Genomic DNA, 22,046 nt, shown 5'->3' with positions numbered 1-22,046 from the left:
CCCTGGCCTACTGCATTATCGCATAGTGCTCTGAGAAAATATGCCTGGAGGACCGCATGGATGCCCTACACAGGAGCAGTCCGAGGCCGGCTGCGGCAGCTGGTGCCCCAGGTGGAAGGCACGATCGGCGCCCCCACCTGCATAGCCGTCAATGGCCACAACATAATCTTTGGGCACCCAGATGCCCCAAGCCAGCGGCACCCTAGGCCCTACAGATATCAAGGATCGGCACTTGTGCGTGGAACACACTTACTCGAAATACCACGTTGGGAAGAAAGCTTGGGTGATGACACATTCTAATCTTGTCCTTAAAGAAAATCAGGTATGGGGGGCTCTGAAATGAGGGCTCTCAGTTCCAAGACCCTTCTTGGAGGGTAATTGTGACCAGGAATGCTATCTTCCATGACAAGTGTTTAAGAGAGCAAGTGTCTAGGGCCGTGGTCACCAACCTGTAGATCGTGATCTACCAGTAGATCTCAGGGGCTCTAAGAGAAGCTCTTGAGCCCTCTCTGAACTGCGTGCCTGCGCAGTACATTTACATTAGATTTCCTCATGTAATTTAGGCGGGGTTTCAAGGAAGGGGCGGGGCAGTAAATCTTCGCCTGTTCTGAGACTTAAAAAGTGATCTTGGGCATAAAAAGGTTGGAGACCACTGTAGGGGCTCAATGGGTGCCCTCATAAGACCTGTCAGAATTGAGATCCTAGGAAGGTACCGGGGGGCGTGTGTGGGGAAACAGCCTGTCTACCCCTTTCATAAACTGTTTTACCATTGTATTAACTAACATGGACCTGTGACCTTCCCCCGAGTGAAAGGCTGTGATTGCTACTAAATGCACCTTTAGTGAGCATGTAGCGAGGCCTGGCAGCCTAAACTGCAGCAGGTATTCTAGGGTTAGGGAGACTGTGGCCAGCATCAGGCTTATGGCCTTTGCCTCTGTTCAAAGGGCAAAAACGCCTCCACCTGGCCTCGTACAGTGGTGGAAATTTTCCTACTTTCCAGCAACACCTTCTATACTTCCTGAGAGAAGAGTCGCTGTAAGCAGGTCAGCTATGCAGGTACCATGCCAACAGGTGGAGGGCCGTTAGGTTCGGGTGGAGCACTTTTCCCCCTCCCCAATACTGGGTGATCAGGTCTGGGACCAGCCGCAACCTCACCGGGTCCTTCACCGCTAACTCCAACAGAGTGGTGAACCAGTGATGGCAGGGCCACACCGGTGCTACCATGACCACCTGTGCCCTGAAACGCCTGACACTTATGAGGGTCTCATGGACTGGGGGGAAGGGAAGAGGAAACACATACAGCATCCCCTGGGGCCACTGGATGTGTATTAATAAGACCCAGAATATCTTACTGCCCCTGTATGGTACGCCCACATCTTGACTGCTGTGTACAGATGTGGTCTCACCTCAAAAAAGATAGTTTGGCCTTGGAAAGGGTTCAGAAAAGGGCAACTAAATTGATTAGGGGTTTGGAACGGGTCCCATAAAGCGACTGGGACTGTTCAGTTTAGAAAAGAGGAGACTGAGGGGGGATATGATAAAAGTATATAAAATCATGAGTGGTATGGAGACGGCCGATAAAGAAATGTAATTTATTAGTTCCCTAAATAGAAGAACTAAAGGACACCAAATGAAATTAATAGGGAGTAGGTTTAAAACTAATAAAAGGAAGTTCTTCTTCACACAGTGTGTAGTCAACCTGTGGAACTCCTTGCCAGAGGAGGCTGTGAAGGCTAGGACTATAATAGAGTTTAAAGAGAAGCTAGATAATTTCATGGAGGTTAGGTCCATAAAAGGCTATTAGCCAGGGGATAAAATGGTGTCCTTGGCCTCTGTCTGTCAGAGGCTGGAGAGGGATGGCAGGAGACAAATCGCTTGATCACGGTCTTCGGTCCACCCTCTCTGGGGAACCTGGTGCTGGCCACTGTCGGTAGACAGGATACTGGGCTAGATGGACCTTTGGTCTGACCCAGTATGGCCGTTCTTATGTTCTTATTGCATCCCCTGAGACCCAAGACCTTGGCCTATGAACAAGCAGTAGCTCTAGCATCGTGTATTATTGTGAGGCAAACAGGTCCAGATGGGGATAAACCCCACCTCTGGAAGACTTCCCCATAGAAACTGGCCCTGATGGTCCACTCGTGGGCACAAAAGGAGCGGCTGAACCTGTCCGCCAGAACGTTGTTGGACACGGGAAGACATCATACCTCCAGGTGGATATTCCAGGAAATGCACAACTCCCAGAGCTCTAGGGTTTCCTTGCAAAGGAGAGAGGAAGGAGCCCCAAACTGTTTGTTGATATAATACTAATACAGACATAGCCGTGTTAGTCTAGTCTAGCTGAAACAAAATACAGGACTATGTAGCACTTTAAAGACTAACAAGATGGTTTATTAGGTGATGAGCTTTCGTGGGCCAGACCCACCTCCTCAGATCAAACTGTGGAAGAAAACAGGCATGACCATATATACCAACATCCCATATGAAGACTGATTACAAGCAATTAGAAACACTATCCCAGAGAACACCACTGCCAATCTGGCAACAGACCTATGTAACTTTGTTCTCACTCACAATTATTTCCATTTAGAGGACAATTTATACCTCCAGATCAGTGGCACAGCCATGGGTACCCGCATGGCCCCACAGTACGCTAACATCTTTATGGCTGACTTAGAACAATGTTTCCTTAGATCCCGTCCCCTTTTACCCCTTCTATACTTACGCTACATCGATGACATCTTTATGATCTGGACCCATGGCCAAGAAACACTGGAGACATTCCACAGAGATTTCAACAACCTACACCCCACCATTAACCTCAGCCAGGACCATTTTATACGAGAGATCCATTTCCTGGATACCACAGTACAAATCACCAATGGTAAATTAGACACCACTCTACAGAAAACTCACTGACTCATACAGTTACCTTCATGCCTCTAGCTCCCATCCAGAACACACCATACGATCCATCGTCTATAGCCAAGCCCTTCGATACAACCGCATCTGCTCTAATCCCACTGAGAGACCAGAAACTTCAGGATCTCTATAAACCTCAATTACCCAGATGGAGAAATAAAAAAACAAATTGAAAGAGCCAGACGAATACCCAGAAACCATCTACTTCAAGACAGACCCAAGAAAACCAACAATAGAACACCACTTGTCATCACCTATATTCTCCAACTTAAACCCGTCCAACATATTATCAAGAAACTACAACCTATATTAGAACAGGATACTACACTCCGAGAAGCTCTGGGAGACAGACCCATAGTCTCCTATAGACAACCACCTAACCTCAGGATGATTCTTACCAACAACCACAGGACATACCACACTAATACCAACCCTGGAACTTTTCCTTGCAACAAACCCCGTTGCCAGCTTTGTCCACATATTTACTCTGCTGACACCATTGTTGGACCTAACCAATTCAGTTATAAAATCAAGAACACATATTCCTGCTCATCCAGAAATATAATTTATATTATCATCTGCTATGTACTTTGGACAAACATCTCTGACACTTCGCCAAAGAATCAATGCACATGAAATGGATATCAGACAGTATCACAAAGAAAAAACAGTTTCTTGCCATTTCAACCAGAAAGGGCATTGTCTCTAATGACTTGATTACTTGCATACTGCTTCAAAGGCATTTTCACACCAGACTTGAAAGAGAAACCTCTGAACTGTCATTCATGCTTAAATTTGACACTTTACGCTGGGGTCTTACCAAAAATGCTAATTACCTTACCCATTACAAAGACAGCTTCCCCAATTATCACCTCTAATATCGTTAGCTCACAGACATTTACCTCTCCCTCCCCCCATCCTCCCTCTGTTCTGAAATTTGATTTGTCCTTTTTATACGTGTTCACTTTTTTTTAATTGTATCCTTTTGGTATATATGGTCATGCCTATTTTCTTCCACAATTTGATCTGAGGAAGTGGGTCTGGCCCACAAAAGCTCATCACCTAATAAACCATCTTGTTAGTCCTGTTTGTTTGATAGAATACATAGTGGTCGTATTGTCCCATAAGTACTGCGACCACTCTGTTCTCCAGTTGGGGGAGGGAGGCCTAGCACGCCAGCCTGACCACCCTGAGCTCTTTGACTTTTATGTGCAGGGAACTCTCCCCTGGGAACCACATACCTTGAGTCCTGAGGGATCCTGTGTGGGCTCCCCAGCCCATGTCCGATGCGTCCATGTACAGCTGCACCGATGGACTCTGCCTGGTAAATGGCACCCCTGCACACACAGTCTCCTCCCGCCTCCATCAGTCCAATGAGCGGAGTACTGACTCTGGCACGGTAACCACTGTGTCCAATGGTGACTGCGCTGGATTGTGTACACTCCTAAGCCACTGCTGTAGGGGTCAGAGTCTTAACCTGCCGTGGCTCACCACATCAGTGGAAGCAGCCATATGGCCCAGTAGCCTCATACATGTTCTTGCTGTGGTCATAGGGGACCTGTGGAGGTCCGCTATCATCGAGTTCATGGTCAGAAACCTGTGTCTGGGCAGGGACACCCTCTCGATAGTAGAGTCCAGACATGCCCCCATGAACTCTATTCTGTGACTTGTCCTCATTTATAAAGAGACCTAGCTCAGTCAACAGTCTCCTTGTCACCCCAATGTAGCTTATCACTTGTTCCCAGGGCATTCCCCCTACCAGCCAATCATCAAAGTACGGAAAGACCTGGATTCTGAGGCGTCTCTTGAACACCGCTACAACAGCCATGCACTTGGTAAACACTCTCAGTTCTGTGAAGAGGCCAAAGGGGAGGATCAGAAAATGAAAGAGATCCTGGACTACTGAAAACCTTAGAAATTTTCTGTTGGCAGAGATCACTGAAATATGAAAATATGAATCCTTTAGATCAAGGGCAGCATACCAGTCTCCCTTCTGTAGGGAAGGGATAATGGAGGCCAGGGTGACTATCCTGAACTTTGTTTTTTCCACAAACAAGTTCAGGTCCCTGAGGTCTAAAATAGGACGTAGGACCCCTTTTGCCTTGGGAAAAAGGAAGTATCAGGCATAGAAACCCCTTTCTCCTGAATTCTTCTGGGACAGGCTTGATTGCCCCAAGCTGAAGTGTAGACACCTCCTGTCTTAGCAGAATCTCATGAGATAGGTTCCTGAAGAGGGACGGGGATGAGAGGTGGGAGGAAGGGATAACAAAAAGGGAACAACATAATCCTTCTCCAACAGGTCTAACACCCATTTGTCAAATGTTATCCCAGACCAGGCCGGTAGAAAAGGGACAAATGGCAACCAAACGGGGGGTGTCAGAGGTGTGATTGTTACGCTGTCCCCAACCGTACCTTCAAAATGAAAGCTTGGGTTGTTGGCTCTGGGGCAGGGCGGAGCCTCGATCAGAGTTGGGTCTCGAGCCTCTGCGCCTATTTCTAGGTGGATCATTCCAGCCATTATTAGAGCCTCTCCTCCTACCCTGGTCAGAACAGAACCCATGCTGGAAGAGCCTGACATTAGGTCTGTGGTTGTGAGGCCTTCTCGGCGGAGCGTGTATCCCCAGGGATTTCAAGGTCACCCTGCAGTCTTTGAGACTACAAAGCTTTGAGTCTGTTTGATCTGAAAACAGGCCCACGCCCCTCGAAGGGAAGGTCCTGTAACATGGTTTGCACCTCCAGAGGGATGCCTGACACCGGTAGCCATGCACTCCTTATAAATATGGCCGTGGTCATTGTGTGGGCTGCTGAGTTGGCAGCATCCAGGGCCACCTGCAGCGCTGTTCACGCAACTGTTCTGCTCTCCTCTGTTATAGTACCAAATTCCTGATACGACTTCTGAGAGAGATGATCTTTAAACTTGTTCATAGTTGCTCAGGTGTTGTAGGTTTCTCTCCCCAGTATCGCCTGCTGGTTGGCGATGCCGAGCTGAAGACCTCCCATGGCATAGGTCTTCCTCCCAAGGAGGTCGAGCTTTCCAGGCTCCTTGGCTTTGGGCGTGAGCCATGGGGGGGCCCTGACGCTCTTTCTGCCCAGCAACCTGCACTACTACTGAGCCGGGGGATGGGTGCATAAAGAGGTACTTGTGGCCTACCTAGGGAATAAAGTAGCACCTTTTCACCCCCTTTTGTGTGGGAAGAATAGAGACCGGGATCTGCCACAAGGTTTTTGACAGTTTGGCCACCGTCTTGTTGAGCGGCAGTGCCATCCTGCCCGGGGCAGCTGCCTACAGGATGTCCATCATGGGGTTCAACTCTTCCTGGACCTCCTCAGCTCAGACCCCCCCCAGGGTAGCTACTAATCTCCTAAGCAGGTCCTGGTGAGCCCTAGCATCCACTGATGGAAGTATTGGAGCAGGGTCCACCAAGGCCTCATCTGGTGAGAATGACAATGACTCTCTTACCCCCACTTGCTCCTCGCCCAATTCCGTCATCTGTGGTACTCCCATCACTGGGGGTTCCACTTGGCCTGCCACTGACGGAGGAGCTATGTCCCCAGGATCTTTCCCTAGGACTGGGGGTCTTGCTAGGTCGTTGTCCTCTGGTTGGCTCTCCTCCAATGGTGGGGCTCTATGTAGGGGAGCTGCTATGTGGACACTCCCCCTGCTTGGTGACCCAAACACTGATGCCAGGGGAGGTGTGTCTTGGGCCTGGTGGTATGCCCACAGAATCCAGAATGGCCACCAAGGATGTGGCTGCCACTGAGGTGGCCAAGTGTACGAACTCGAGGGGCTCCATTGCCATAATATATGATCCGAGCAGGAATGGTTCCAAGACCTCCACTTGTATGATGACCTGGCCGAGCATACAGATTCTGCCTCGGACTCCGATGAGTAGTCAGAGGAAGACTATGGGGGAGCTGCCTCCGGGTGCCCTCTCTGGTGCTGGGCCATGGCTGCCAGCTTCCCTCTATGTACTGGGCCCGGTGCCTATGGAGGCATTATCCGTGTTGGGGTCAAGTGCTCCTGCTCTGATGGCACTGGATGTAGCAGCATCACTCTCCTTGAGTACATTGGTCTGGGGCTGGCGGTTGGGTAGACAAGTAGTCCTGCAGTGCAGGAACACTTTGCGGTATCAGACCCCCCGATGCAGTCCATGGGAACATGGGCATTGCAGGTACCGGGGGCGGCGCTGGACCCTGTGGCGGTGCTGCTGACAGAGTTGGTACCGGTGGTAGTGCCGGTACTGGTGCCAACTTCTGCACTGGTGCTGGTATGGTCCATTGACCCAAAGCCCACATCGGCACCAGTTCAGGTGCAACTCACGGTGCCGGATATCACCAGTGGTAAGAAGGAACTGAGAGGGTGAGAAGCCAGCAGGTGTATATATGCACCAATATGCCAGCGCCACTCCTGGGAAAAAGCCCTGGAATTTGTGCACAGGGCGCGCATGCACACCTAACTGAAAAGGACATGAGCAGGGCTCGACAAATAATGTAATCTACTCGCCCCGGCGAGTAGATTACAACCCGGAAGAGCTGGCGCAGAATGATCTGCGCATGCACAGAACAGCGTGAAACCTAAGGTTTAACTAGGCTGCACTTGTGTAACTGTACTACCTCCAGTGAATTGCCATAAGAACTAAATAAATCATTCTGTTGAAGCAGAGGAGGGGTACTACTGAACCAATGCAAAAGTCAGAAGTAATACAAGTTATTTAGCAAACTTCTGAAGCACACAGACATGGAAAAGTCTATTGAAGTTGTTACAGTTTTTAATAATCAAAGATAGTAAAAAAAATCTGGTTATTTCAAAAGTTTTCTACAGAAATAAGAGCGTGATTTCATTAGAAAAAGATACAGAACTTAAGTTTACCATTTCCCAAAAGATGAGTAATTTTAAATTTTTATTTCAAATTGAAATGTGCATATGTCACAGAGAGAACACTCAGCAAACAACTTATTCATGTTTTATGGATGTTTCACTTGTTTATAGATACCCATAATTTACAGATATCTAGCTCTTTTTATGCAAAAAACAGCAAGTTCTAACGTTCTGAGCAAGTTCTTACAGTAGCCCTCAGTTGTAAAATTTTGTGTTTCTACTTAGCAAGCCAACTAACAGATAATACTTCCAAGCAATGTCTATCATCATTCTTGGTCACAGGATTCTATCAATAACATCTCTCTAAGAACACTACATTTTAAAATTACTGCTATATTTTAATCTAATTTGAATGTTTTACAAACTTGTGGGATCAGTACTAGCTTTGTTCTGTTAGAGACAATTATAGTGAACATATAATTTAAACAGAACAAAACCCTAGCCACATATCAATCAGTTAAATGCTTAACATTATCATTTATAAGTGACACATAAAAAAAGACTGTTTAAAAAGTTAAATCCCAGTGAGGAAAATAGAAAAGAACATAAACTGTCAAATTAAGTGTAAAAATATAATAATAAAAGCAGAAAAGGAGGTTGAAGAACAGCTAGCCAAAAATCAACAAGTAATAGCAAAATGTTTTTAAGGACATCAGAAGCAGGAAGCCTGCTACACAAACAGTGAGATGCTCCCCTCCCCCCCAGAGAATCAAGATGCCAAAGGAGCACTCAAAGATGATGAGGTCATTGCAGAGAAACTAAACGAATTCTTTGGTTTGGTCTTTACAGCTGAGGATGTTAGGGAGATTCCCAAACTTGAGCCATTCTTTTTAGGTGACAAATCTGAGGAATTTTCTAAGATTGAGGTGTCCTTAGAGGAGGTTTTGCAACAAACTGATAAACTTAGCAGTAACAAGTCACCGAGATCAGACTGCATTCACCCAAGAGTTCTGAAAGTACTCAAATGTGAAATTTCAGAACTATTAACTGTTATTTGTAACCTATCTTTTAAATGAGCTTCTGTACTTAATAATAGCTAACATGACGCCAATATCTAAAAAGGGCTCTAGAGGTGATCCTGGCAATTACATGCCGGCCCGCGCATGCACTCCTGTTGCCTCGTGCCGTTCGCACTGTTACAGCTGAGCGCGGGCCGGCTTGTCAGTTTCCTCCCAACCGGAAGCATCTGAAAGAGATAAATAGAAGCTCCGAAACAGGGAGGAGGGTGAGTCGTGGAGCACCCACGGGGACACACATCTCAAAGAACAGACGTTACTGCACAGGGTGAGTAACCCTCTCTTCTGCGTCGAGTAGTGTCCCCAAGGGTGCTCCACTCGAGGTGAGTACATAGCAGTGGTCCAACACTATTAGCGTGCTTCGGACTTATGATCTCTGTGCTGTGGCCAAGACTGCTTGCGCCATGGCTGAATCATTCCTCAATATTTTTGCAAGAGCATAATGCTTGACAAAGGTAAGAGAGGATGACCAGGTTGCTGCACGACATATGTCCTGCAAGGGTACCCCTCTAAGGTACGCAGTAGATGCGGCCATGCCTCTGGTGGAATGAGCGCGAGGTTGTCCTGGCAAGGATTTGTGCCGTAGGGCATAACAACGTGAGATACAGGAGGTGATCAAATTGGAAATACGTTGTGTGGAGAACTGTTGACCCTTGGAGCGCTCCGCCGTGGCTATAAAAAGGCGCAGAGACTTCCTGAAGGCGCGTGTTCTATGTAGATAAGCCAGTGCCCGTCTAACATCAAGGGTATGTAAACGTGAATCTTCTGGCGAGGAATGAGGCTTCGGATAGAATGTTGGCAGACTTATGGGCTCGTTTATGTGGAAGGAAGAATTTATCTTCGGCAGGAAGGGGGGATGAATGCAAAGCAGAACTCCTTGTTCAGAAAATAAAGTGTATGGTGGATCGGCTGAAAGAGCCGCCAACTCACTAACTCAACGTGCTGATGTGATTGCTAGAAGGAAAGATACCTTCATTGTGAGCATGCGCAGGTCGCAAGTTGCTAAAGGCTCAAAGGGGGAACGAGTTAGTGCGTCCAGTACCAAAGATAAGTCCCACGGCTCCGGAGGGATTGTGAAGGTCGGATATAGGTTATCAAGTCCCTTTAGGAATCTTTTAACTAACGGGTGAGCAAACAGTGAATGTCCGTCGATGTGCGAACGGAAGGCCGAGATTGCTGCCAAGTGCACTTTCAACAAAGCGTTCACTAAGCCCTCCGTCTTCAGATGGAAGATGTAGTCCAAAGTATGCTGCACCGGTAAAGAAAGAGTCCAAGTCCCTTTCCAGACACCACGCTTGGAACCGGTGCCATTTGTAGGTGTAGGCCTTGCGAGTGCTATGGCGTCTGCTATTCATCCGTACATGTTTCACTTCCTGAGAACAAGTCATTTCCGGTGGCTGAAACCAGTTAGGAGCCATGCCGTAAGATGCATGCGATTGATGCTCGGATGCAGCATTGAACCGTGCCGTTGAGACAGTAAGTTGGGCCTCAGTGGAAGCCGTTGTGGCTGAGCAACCGACATTCTGGACAATTGTGTCAGCCAAGTCTAACGAGGCCAATAGGGTGCTATGAAGATCACTGTTGCGCCCTCCGTCGCTATCTTCTCCAGTGCTCTCGGAATAAGAGGAAGAGGCGGAAACGCGTAGAGAAGTTGGTGAGAGCCCCAATTGAGCAGAAGAGCATCCCCCAGGGAATTCTTGCCAGTACCCGCCCGAGAACAATACTGATGACACTTTTTGTTGTGATGGGAACCCCCAGAGATGGAAGAGACCGTGAACCACTTCGTTGTGTAACTCCCACTCGTGCTGAGTAAGGAAGTGTCTGCTCAGGGTGTTGGCGATGGTATTGTCCTTGCCCGGGAGGTACGATGCGGTGAGGGTTATACCATGGTAGATTGCCCAATTCCACAGTCGTATGGCCTCTGCGCAAAGGGGCCGTGAACGCGCCCCGCCTTGTCTGTTGATATAGTACATCATGCATATATTGTCAGTGAGAACGTGGACTGCAAGACCTCGGATCATCTGCAGGAAATGTCTGCATGCGTTGAATATGGCCCGCAGTTCGAGGAGGTTTATGTGTTGCAGGGACTCCTGTGTTGTCCAGAGCCCTTTAACTCGATGTTCCTGCAGATGTGCCCCCCAGCCCATCAAAGAGGCATCCGTTGTGATCTGTACCGTGGGCCTGCGTGCGTGGAATGGTATGCCTGATAAGTTTTTGGGGTTGTCCCACCATGCCAAGGAAGCCTCGACGCGTCCAGGAATGGACACTGTCTTGCTCACAGCGTGTACCCCCAGCGTGTACACCTTGAACAGCCAATGCTGGAGACTGCGTAGGTGAAGTCTTGCATGTGGCACCACATATGTGGTGGCAGCCATGTGCCCCAGCAATTTTAGACAAGTGAGTATGCTGGATCTGGGAGCAATTGAGACAGACTGCACCAAATCCTGGATCAACTGGAGTCTTACCGTAGATAAGTACACTCTTGCACTCAGTGCATCGAGTCTTGCGCCGATAAATTCCAAGTCCTGACTTGGTGTTAGGGACGATTTGCGGAAATTGATTATAAGGCCCAACGTCTCGAATACTGATGAGGTAGTGGTGGTCACTGCCCATGCCGCCTCTTGGCGGGTAGGGGCCTTTAGTAGACAATCGTCGAGATACGAGAAGATGGTAATATTGAGGCGTCTGAGGTAGGCAGCCACCACCACTAGGGTTTTGGAAAATACCTGTGGTGCTGCTGACAGACCGAAGAGTAAGACGTGGTATTGGTAATGTTCTATGTCCACCACGAAATGAAGAAATCACCTGTGGGCCGGGTGAATTGCTATGTGGAAATAGGCGTCCTGTAAGTCGAGGGACGCAAACCAATCCTCTTTGTGGAGAGCCGGGATGATAGAATCTAACGTAACCATTTTGAATTTTTGTTTCCGCAGGTAGCGGTTGAGTCGACGCAGGTCCAGAATAGGCCTCCAACCCCCTGATTTCTTCTGGGTGAGGAAGTACCGGGAGTAGAAACCTCTCCCCCAGAACTGAACGGGTACTCTCTCCACAGCTCCTATAGTAAGTAGTCGGGACACCTCTTGCTGTAGAAGAATCTCGTGAGAAGGGTCCCTGAAAAGGGACGGGGAGGTTGGGGAGTGGGGGGGGGGGGGAGATGGAGTTGAAAGGGATGGCATATCCTGAAACTACTATGTCGTTGATGGAAATCAGAGACCATCGATGTTGATAAGGTCTCAGCCGATGATGGAATAAAGCTACTTGTGATGCTCCCGATAAAGGGGTTGTCCGCAGTCCCTCTACTGACCCATCAAACTTGTTGCCGGCCCTGTTGTTGACCGGATGTCTTGCCAGGTTGCTGTCTTCGTCTCTGCTGGCGTTGCCTTGGTCTCTGTTGTTCATATGGCTTGGAGCGGAACGTTGCATAAGAGAAGGGTCTCTGTTTATTATAGGGCGTATACCTTTTGCGTTTATAAGGAGGCGTATACATCCCCAGCGTTCTAAGAGTCGTTTGGGAGTCCTTGCCCGAGTGGAACACCTGATCCGTGGCCTGGGCGAAAAGAGACTGTCTATCGAATGGTAAGTCTTCTACTTTGTTGAGCAACTCTTTAGGGGCAGCTGCCTGATGCAGCCAGGACACACGTCACATGACTACAGCAGTAGCCGTGGCTCTAGCTGCTGCATCTGCTGTGTCCAGGGCGATTTGAAGTGCTGTTCTGGCCGTTGTGTAGCCCTCCTGTATTACCGCCCTCAAGATTTGGCACTTGGAGTCTGGTAGGTATTCTAGGAGGGGGACTAATTTAGAGTAATTGTCAAAAATCATGATTTGCGAGGGGAGCCACGTAGTTACACATACGGAGGACTGAAGTGGCCGAAGAATATACTTTCCTACCTAAAATGTCTAGGCATTTAGCCTCCTTGTCACTTGCAGTGTTCCTAAAATGTCTAGGCATTTAGCCTCCTTGTCACTTGCAGTGTTTTTATTCTGAGCCGTCTTCGATCTTTGTTGGGCGGCATCCATAACAAGGGAATTGGGTTGGGGATACGTAAACAAAAAGTCCATACCCTTTTGGTTTATAAAGTATTTCTTGTCCGCCCTTTTGTTCTTCGGTAAGGAAGCGGCGGGAGTCTGCCATATATCGTTTGCGATCTCCAAGATAGCCTCATCGAAGGGCAGAGCCAGTTTTGATTTTTGTGAGGGCTGCAAGTTTTTCAGCGAAGGGTGTTGTTTTTGCTGTATGTTCGTAGTTTGAATGTTCTGAGATTGTGCAACCCTGTCAAAGAGCTCTTGAAACTGCTTGTGGTCTTCTGTGGGAGATAACTCTCCAGGGAAGACAGAATCGTCTGGGGATGATGATGAATGATTGGCTGGAGACTCCGGTTCCTTATTTGGAGTATAGTTGTTCTCATGCCCGTCCTGATCAGTAACTGAGATAGCGTCTTCTGCAGGCACAGGTGGAATTCTCGGCGAAGACGCGCGAAGTGTAGACGCTGGACAAGTGGGTTGTGGGGATTGTGATCTACGACAATATCGACGGTCATCATAGTAACGATCATATGTCCGACTAATGTCAGTATAAACAACAAGGAGTATATGTCAGTATAAACAACAAGGAGTCTAGTGGCAATCACCTATTGTAATGCGAGAATGTTTAAAAAGATACCTGGAGTGGTTCTCACATTACAAAAGGTATTTTCCCATTCAGGTACTCTCACCTTCTCCTTTGCTGCTGGAGATAAGCTACATCCACTCTGATCAATTAGCATGGATGTCATAGTCCCATGTCTGTATACATTTTTTTTTTTCCTTTTATCTTCAGGCTCTGAAGAAGTGAGTTGTAACTCAGGAAAGCTTATGTCCTAATACCCTAATAAAATTTGCTAGTTTTTAAAGTGCCACCAGACTCCTTTTGTTTTTGCTAAAACAAACTAATATGGCCACCACTCTGCAATCTGAGGTCAGTATATATTTCTAAAGACAACTGCTAGTACAGTTTGTTGTTTTGTATTCAAGGATTTTTTTTTTAGTAGGGTCTACTAATCCTGTGGCTATTCAAAAATAATTAAGGATGGTATTTTTTTTTCTTTAAAAAATGAACACTGGGTCATAAAATGTCAGATTTTTGGACAGAATTTCTAGTTGATGGGACTTCAAGGCTTAGGTGGATTGTTTAAGATAAACTGTAGATATTTCTGAGCTGGCTTCTAACAAGAGAAAGTCCTGTATTCCCAAGAATCACAATGTTGAACTTAATAATCTTACTATACATTTTAGAAATGTCTGTCTGTAAGTCTGTTTGTTCAACAACTTCTAAATAAGAGCCAGGACCACCAATTTGGTATGCAGCTTCCTCTTATCATAACTTAAAACAAGGTAAGGGTTTAGTTGTGTCAAGAAAATGGGATGTACCTGGAATTTGAATGTTTTTCATAAAATTGAAAGCAAGGTGCCTGCTAAGACAGTTATACTGCAAAATGACCACAAGGGGGCAGGGGCAGCAAGGGGCCAGAGTTAGAAATCAGGACAGCTATAACCTCAATTGGGCCAGCAGGGGGAAAGGCGTGGTGAGAGACAGTTATCTACTATTCATTTCAGAGAGTTTCTCCCTAAGTTATGTGACTGTCCCCCCAGCACTCCTCCTCAGGCTGTGCCTGCTGCAGCAGCCACCGACAGATGCTTTTTCACCAAGCTGCTGCACGGCTGGGGTTGTCCTCTCTCCTTGGGGTATCCTGCATACTGAACCTCTTATCTCTAGCCCCAGAGCAATTATTTAAATGAAGAAAAACAAAAAACTTAGCACTAAAGGCTTAAGCATCGACAAGTAAATCTTCTAGTTAATTATATTAAAGCTGTAGCATACTTGTTTAATTACATTTTAAGAGTTTAATTACCTCAAAACCATTACTGGCATTAACATTATTTGTAACTATCCATGTTCTACAAAGGTAAAGCACATTTACTAGAACTCTAAGTCAACATCAAAGGCTATATTTTCATACTCAATTTTTGTTCTCATTTAGTCTAAGCAATTTTTTGCCATACCCTAGAAAGTCCCATCATGCACCTCAGAGTAGGAGAAAGAAGAGTTTCATGTCAGTCCACCAATAAGCAGTTTCCCAAACTACCCAGCTTTAGTTTGCATACAGAAAGTTTATCTCTAGCAGAAGGTTGACAAATGAAGGTATTTAAATTGTGAAACGAAGACTGCAAAAGTAAGTTTCCAAGCAATAAATTAATCTTTAGATTATAAATCCACTGATCTTGAATACTGGGTTTTGCACATCTATGCTCTACAGAAGAACCCCCAGGAAAAAAACAACAACAAATGATCTGGTAGCATGTTTTGTTAGTCTATAAAGTGCTACCAGACCATTTGTTTTTTTCTGTACAGACTAACTTGGCTTCCCCCGAAGCTTCCCAAGAGAAAACTGACTTCTGCAACACACTACATTTGAATTGTATGGCTATCTACTCAACCAAGATAGTTTGCTTATAACCTGCTATCACTTACCTCAAATTGGCTTCTACTTCCTACCAACTTCCACAGGTCCTTTTCACAGCCAGGCAAATAAGAGCCTGGGAAGTTCTTCTCACACACCCAAATGCAAGAGGGCTTTGCAGTTTACACAGCTAGTATAACCGGATTGCAGGAACTGTTGTCAATTTATCCAGAGTACGCTCTCTCAAGTTTCACTTGCTTACCTGCTCATCTAACTAAGTAGTAGCCAGTGTATATTTCATCAGGGTTTCTCATCTGAAAATTTTTGACCAAAAAATCAGTTAAAAATTCTTTCTTCAATTGTATGGATCCCAAGAATCTCTGGGAGAGAAGGTATGCTGTTAGAAGAGAGTCATAACTCAGATTATCATCTTCTCTCTATAGAAAATTTGTCTTTAAAAAGGTTGGATTTATTTTTTTGAAGATAAATTACAGACCTATTAGCCTCACTAGAATGGAAGAATTATTCACAAGTGTAACAAATGTAAAAACTGAAAAACCTCTCAGTAGTGGTGCAGCATGCACGCAATTAATCAAATACTACCTTGCTGAATGGCTATGGAGTTGAAAAACACATCAGTTGAAGACTGATTGAACCATAGTGACAGATTTTTTCACCTCAAAGTAGTAAGCAAAAAAATGTTTAGAAAATTGATTTGTTCTGTCCTATTATTTTTGCACAACAGAAGATGCATCATCCCCAGCCATTCAATGCCTTCCCTTCCTTCCCTCCACCCCCACAAGTAACCTAAATGAATAATCCACAAAAAATTAATTTCTTCTAAGGTAAGTCACTGGAGACTTTAACTAATGATACAACATTATGAAGTGTTATCTAAAAATGCGTAGTCTTATCAACTGCCCTTGAAACAGTTTAAGAGAAAGTTTCAAAGATATTTTGAAAAAAGGCTCCAAAATATATGCAATAGTAATCTCAAAAGATGTACAATCAAAAAAGTACGGTTGAAGGTGTCACAGAAATCAGGAGTTCAGCCTTTAAATATATGATTATGATCAGCCATTATAATTTTTGTGGGTGGAACAGAAATATAAACTTTTATGTAACTTGTTTTTATTAGTATCACAGCAAAGCAAGCAAAAGCTTATGCACATAAATTGACTACTTTCCAGCATTTATTAGCTCAGCAAACTAAACAGCATTTTAAATAAGCTGGTCAGAAGTTAAGTATTTTTACCATCTTACCATTTTAACAGTGCTCCCCTAACCCTTCTGCAGAAAACAAAAATAATAAAACAGAATTAACCTGATTCTTTCAGAATAAAATTATATAATATTGCACAAATTAGAAGAATCACATTTCATATTTACAATTAAGATTTCTGTTTGTAATCTCATAACTACTTATTTTCAGATCCAATCCATTAAACTGAGGGAGTGTGCCCAGCTCTTCAAGTGCCACATAATTTAGTTCCTAATGCTTTTCTGAGCTCTCTGGAAAACTTAATTTTATAAATGCAATTTGTCAGAGTATCTTGTTCGTAGGATTTTTGGCTTTTGTAAAATATTTTAATATACTCTGTGTATTTAAAATATGAAGCCACAAAAAATTACTATATGACTAGATTTTTCCCCAGACAGGGCCTCTCTTTGTGTCACCTTTCTCTGTCTTATGGGGATTTTATAAACAGAAAATTTTCTAGGTTTTTGCAGAGCAGACAAGCTGCAACTCAGAAAAAGTCCTTATTTCTCCACTTCTCAGTTGTTCCCTACCCGGCACCCAATTTGTCCATTCTCCTGAAAGCCACAGCTGCTACATCTCACCTACCCAGGTCCTGGATGGATCTCAGAACTAGAGCAAGAGATCCCACAGGCAGGTGCTGACTGATAGCTGTTGCTAGATCTTGGGCTTGCACATGCCACTCTGCCACAGTGACAGGGAGCAATGCTGCCCCCCACCTCAAGTGAGTACACCAACACAGGAACCTCCTCCTGTACCCCTAACTGTACCCCCAAACCTATCCCTCCTCTCCTTCCCACAGATCTCCCCTTTGGCAGTGTCCTCTTTGTGAACCTGAGGTATAGTAAACCTAAGCAAAGCTTTAGCTCCCCATTGTGTTCTATAAGCATTTCAAAATAAACTACACAAAGCTCAGGTATATTGTTTGCAATGAGACATGATAGCATTGAGTTTCAGTTCAAACTATTCCCTTGCTAATTTGAATATAACTGTAGGCCTGCCCTGTCATAAGTAATTTCAATCATTCCTTAATGGGCATGATTGGGAAGGTGAGTGGTAGGTTAGACTGTAAGTAGGATCTTAACATGTAGTAGCATGTTGGAGTAAGGATGTCTGTGCTAGCAGGAACATCTTGATATTAAGACAATGGACAAGATAAACATGGAATGCAAAGATCAGGTTCTATATGACCAGCAGATTGTACAGGGATAGATTCCTGAAAGATAATGAAGCCAATCAAGACAGGTGATGCAACTTATATGTAAATGCATATAAAGAAAGAGGGTTTCCGTGTAACTTTGGTATGTGGTATGCACTATACCCATTCCTTATGCTTGAATCTGATTTACTCAGCATAGCTTTGCTATATGCAAAACTAAGCAACGGCTAGGTACGGCTGAGGGTACAGCTAGACTGCGAGGATCTATCGGAAAAAGATACACAAAATGTGTATCTGTTTCCGATATTTTTGTCAGAAGATGCTTTTCCGAAATTTGGCCCATATAGACTGGGCCAAATTTCAGGGGGGAAAAAAAACTCTTTCGAAAGCCTCCTTCTTCCTCATGGAACGAGGAATACGGGGGCTTCCAAAAGCGCACGTTTGCTCTTCTGCTAAAAAAAAAAAAAAAAAGCGCAGAAGAGCAAATGCATTCCCTGGACGTGGTGGAGTTTTTTCACAATATCTCTGGTATCCAAACCCCTCCACCCCCCAGTCTAGCCGTATAATGAATGAAGTCTATTCCTGGATCCTAAAGAAACGGATGAAGTCTTCTCCCAAAACTGGTGAAGGTGTTCTGGATAAGCTGAATGCAAAAGGTCTCTGAGGGAAATCCCAACAAAAACAAACCTATTTTAAAAAATACTAAAATAAATTAAAGCTCACCAAACTTATTAGGACCCTGAAGACCTAAGTCTCTCACACTGTCAGATGATAATAAAATTATTTCAAAGCAATGAAACTAAGTTTTATCATAGACTTTTGGAGTGGGATTTTACAACTGCTGAGCACTGACGTAACACTGCTCCTACTGATGTCAAAGGGAGTTTTACGGTACATCAACACCTCAAATTAATGTGTAAATGTAACACAGGAATACCCACATTAGCTATAATCAGGTTACTGCGTAACAAAGACACCAGAGATGTAGGTGCTTCAGCAATGACTATAACATTGCCCATAACAAGCTAACTATGGACTCTGGACATGTTCTCAGGATGCTAACACACACAGAAGTCTGTGCCAGCACATCTTCGCTACGATTGTTACCCACAGAGGCTATATTACAGTTAGTGCAGATATATGTGCCCACACTACAGTCACATCTTAATTCACAATGTAGACATATTGTTGATTTCAACAGGAACGGAGTTAAGGACAATAATAAGCACTCTTTAAAAAACCCATCCGAGAGACGAACTCTAGTAGGATATCTTCTAGTCCATCCCTCTGCCTGTTGTCTAAGGTATTTTCTACTGTTCTAATGGTCTTCAGCTTTTGGGACCTAGGTGGTGCCGGATTATCTGATATGCCGGACTATCAGGAGGTACTATAAGATGGTTATTTTTATATACATATACATATATACACACACACACACACACACACCATACAGTATATAAAGTTTTTTTTAACCCTTTTTACTGTACATACTGTATACAGTATACTCTAATGTTTTAGTTTTTTTAAACCCTTTTTTTACCCTTTTGTTTAGTTCAGTTGATGCCGCTGCTGCCTTGTGACTCGTTTTTTGCCGAAGCTCATTCACTAGGCTCTTGCCATTTTGATGCCGGACTATCGGGAGTGCCGTACAATTAGATGCCCTACTGAAGTTTTACTGTATGTCTTATTGATGATTAACATTCATTACACTCAACCAGACCTTTCCCTCTCTTCATTTCATTTTACTACTTTACATATACCCTACACTAAGTAATTATTTCCAATTTTTGATGTCTGCAATTCCCTAATATTTCTAGACAAATTCTGCATCTCACTCTGCAATTTAGCTGCAGTTCAACACGCCAGCTATGTTTATACTTTCATTAGTCTTATTTTGAATTGTGTATCAATGCTGTCTGAGTTACAGAACTATTTATATATCGTTAAAATATCCATGTCAATTCAAAATTTATTTAAAATAAAGCACATGAAGTTTCAGCTAGATATGACAAATTAAAACCCTGTGATCCAAGGTTTCATAGTGGAAATTTTTTGAAACATAAGCATAGGAAAGTTAGAAGCCATCATTAATAAAGTCCTTATGGTCTTTTCAATAATAAAAAAATCTGAATATACCATATTTGTATTTTTAAAATGAGATCTCAAGTCAAGGATTCTGAACTACAGAAGAATGAAAGCTTATTGAAAACCTTCCTTTCTATAACAATTACGTTAGTATCAACAATCCATGCATGATAAAACAGACTTTGGAAACATGCATTAATCAATTTCACAGAAAAAAGATTAACCTTTTTAAAATGAAATCATGTTTGTTCAATTTGGCAAGAAATAGAAGACATTAAAATCTACTTTTTGTGGAGTAACCTTTAATATATTCAGCATTACATTAATACATATTCACAATTTCCCACATTCATAAAATGCCCACTAAAAAAATCTCTTGAAAACAAGTCAGAACAGCCCTGAGGGTGTGATTATTATACAAAAAAATTAGACTGAAAACTATTTCAAATTACACAATCATATTGACATGCTATTTCCTGAATAAGGTATGTTAACTAACCTACAACAAATAATTTCTATAATTTTACAAGCACTATTAATAAAGTGCTTCTAATTAAATGGATAAAAAGCAAGTATTTGAGAAATGAGCCAATCACAAAATTAATTTTAAAGTAAAAATATGAATAATTAATCATAATAATTCATAAGAACTCTCATTTGTATAATAGCTATATTAGTAAGGATTAACATATCAATATATATTTACATAACATTAATCATGCCAGAATATCTTGTAATCAAGCCCATTACAAAATGCCTCAATTAACGCTTGTTAGAAGGACAAATGTTTGTAAGGGGTAACAGTACAGCTTACTATAGTTAGTTCAGCAACTTTAGTATACAAAATGCGCAAACTGAAGTAAAACTATGCAGAAGCCAAATATATAATTGCAGACAATTTTTATTTAATTGTTTTATCCTAAGCATAATTACACAAATGTGTAATGTTAATTTCCCTGTCACAAAATGAAGAAAGTCACTGAAAGGCTTTTCAAGTAGTAAAACTAGATCAAATGGCTGATTTTTAGCTCATATTTAAATAATGTTCAGGGTTTGGTCTGTTTCCTTCTCCACCAACTGCCATAAAGTCCTGCCATAGTAATACTGATTATTTCATGAACATTTTCACAGGCCAATAAAATTAGCCCCTGATTTAGTCACTGGTTCTGCAAATCCAAAATAACACAAGTCTTTTTTCCCTGAACCCCTTCATTCTGTGACGTACCATCAACATCATCAGCAGCTTCGCTCTCTTCTTCTTCTAGCATTTCAAAAGGAGTCATTACATCATAGAGAAATGAGAGGAAGCCATAAAACCAATCAGAGCTTTCCTCTGCTAAAATATTAAGGACTTCCTCAAGGGAATCAATATTTTCATTACTGCCATCTTTGGTCAAGCCTACACAAGAATAGAGGAAAGAGAGAAAGAGAAAAAAGGAGAGCAGTTAGGTGGAAAAAGGAAACTGAAGAAGGGGGAATCTATGAAAGACATCTTATGGTATGATAGTCTTTACAGGAATGCCAATTTGGAAAAGAAAAGAAAAAAGAGGTTATAACGTCATCCTGCAAAGAAGTAGAGATTCAAATTTGGACAATACGGGCACTGGCAACAAGGCAAATCTGGTCCTCTTTCACACCTTTCTCCCTGTAAGCAAACTGAATCATGTTCGTATTCATCTTGGCTCTTGCGGCACTTGATATTGAAATGCAAGCACTATCTTAGGAAAAAATGGTTTTCCAAACTGTTGTTCAATATATATTGCTCAATTCCATTCTGTGTTAGGTGTGCATACTGTCATGTGCACAGTTGATGGAGATTTTTCCCCTAATGGTATCACAGGGCTGGTCGTAGCGCCCCTCGAGAGTGCCGTGCTCGTGCACCAGTAAAAGGAGCACCAATGTCCTAATGCCCTCTTAGTCCCTTCTTTCTGGCATCTCTGACAGAGGGGAAAGAAAGTAAGTCGCAGAATGAACATGACCAACACATTTCAAAGCACAGTTACAAAAAGTAGGTAACTTTTTTTTCTTCAAGCACTTGCTCATGTTGATTCCATGTTAGGTGATTCACAAGCAGTACCCCTGTAGGTGCAGAGTGTACAGGCATGCTGACTGTAACACTACTCTCACAAAGTGTGCATTGTCCCATTCCTGATAGTGCACTGGGATGCGATGTTATGAATAGATGACCATGTCATGGCTCTGCAGATGTCCAGGATAATAACTTAAGTGAAGAAGACTTCAGACAAACTGAATTTTTGTTGAATAGGCCAGTCAAGAAGTCCAGGAATG

At 43.7% G+C, this 22,046-nt stretch overlaps 1 protein-coding gene across 12 annotated transcripts in view; it reads right to left on the bottom strand.

Annotated features, from left to right (window-relative positions):
• ASPH (aspartate beta-hydroxylase) overlaps positions 1–22,046 on the bottom strand; it is a 188,147-nt gene that overhangs the window by 128,184 nt on the left and 37,917 nt on the right. For 2 of the 12 annotated variants that reach the window (XM_075920639.1, XM_014568806.3), the window contains exon 5: positions 11,958–21,156. The exons of the other annotated variants lie outside the window; for them this stretch is intronic. In XM_075920639.1, coding sequence (XP_075776754.1) covers positions 20,915–21,156 — 242 coding nt within the window. In that variant the 3' untranslated portion in view covers positions 11,958–20,914. Of the gene's footprint in view, positions 1–11,957; positions 21,157–22,046 lie in introns of those variants that run through there. 12 annotated transcript variants of the gene reach the window in all.

This window comes from Pelodiscus sinensis, chromosome 2 (genome assembly GCF_049634645.1).
Source record: "Pelodiscus sinensis isolate JC-2024 chromosome 2, ASM4963464v1, whole genome shotgun sequence".
Taxonomy (NCBI): Eukaryota; Metazoa; Chordata; order Testudines; family Trionychidae; genus Pelodiscus; species Pelodiscus sinensis.
Note: the sequence above shows the minus strand (reverse complement) of the source record. Positions and strands in the feature narration are given on the sequence as shown.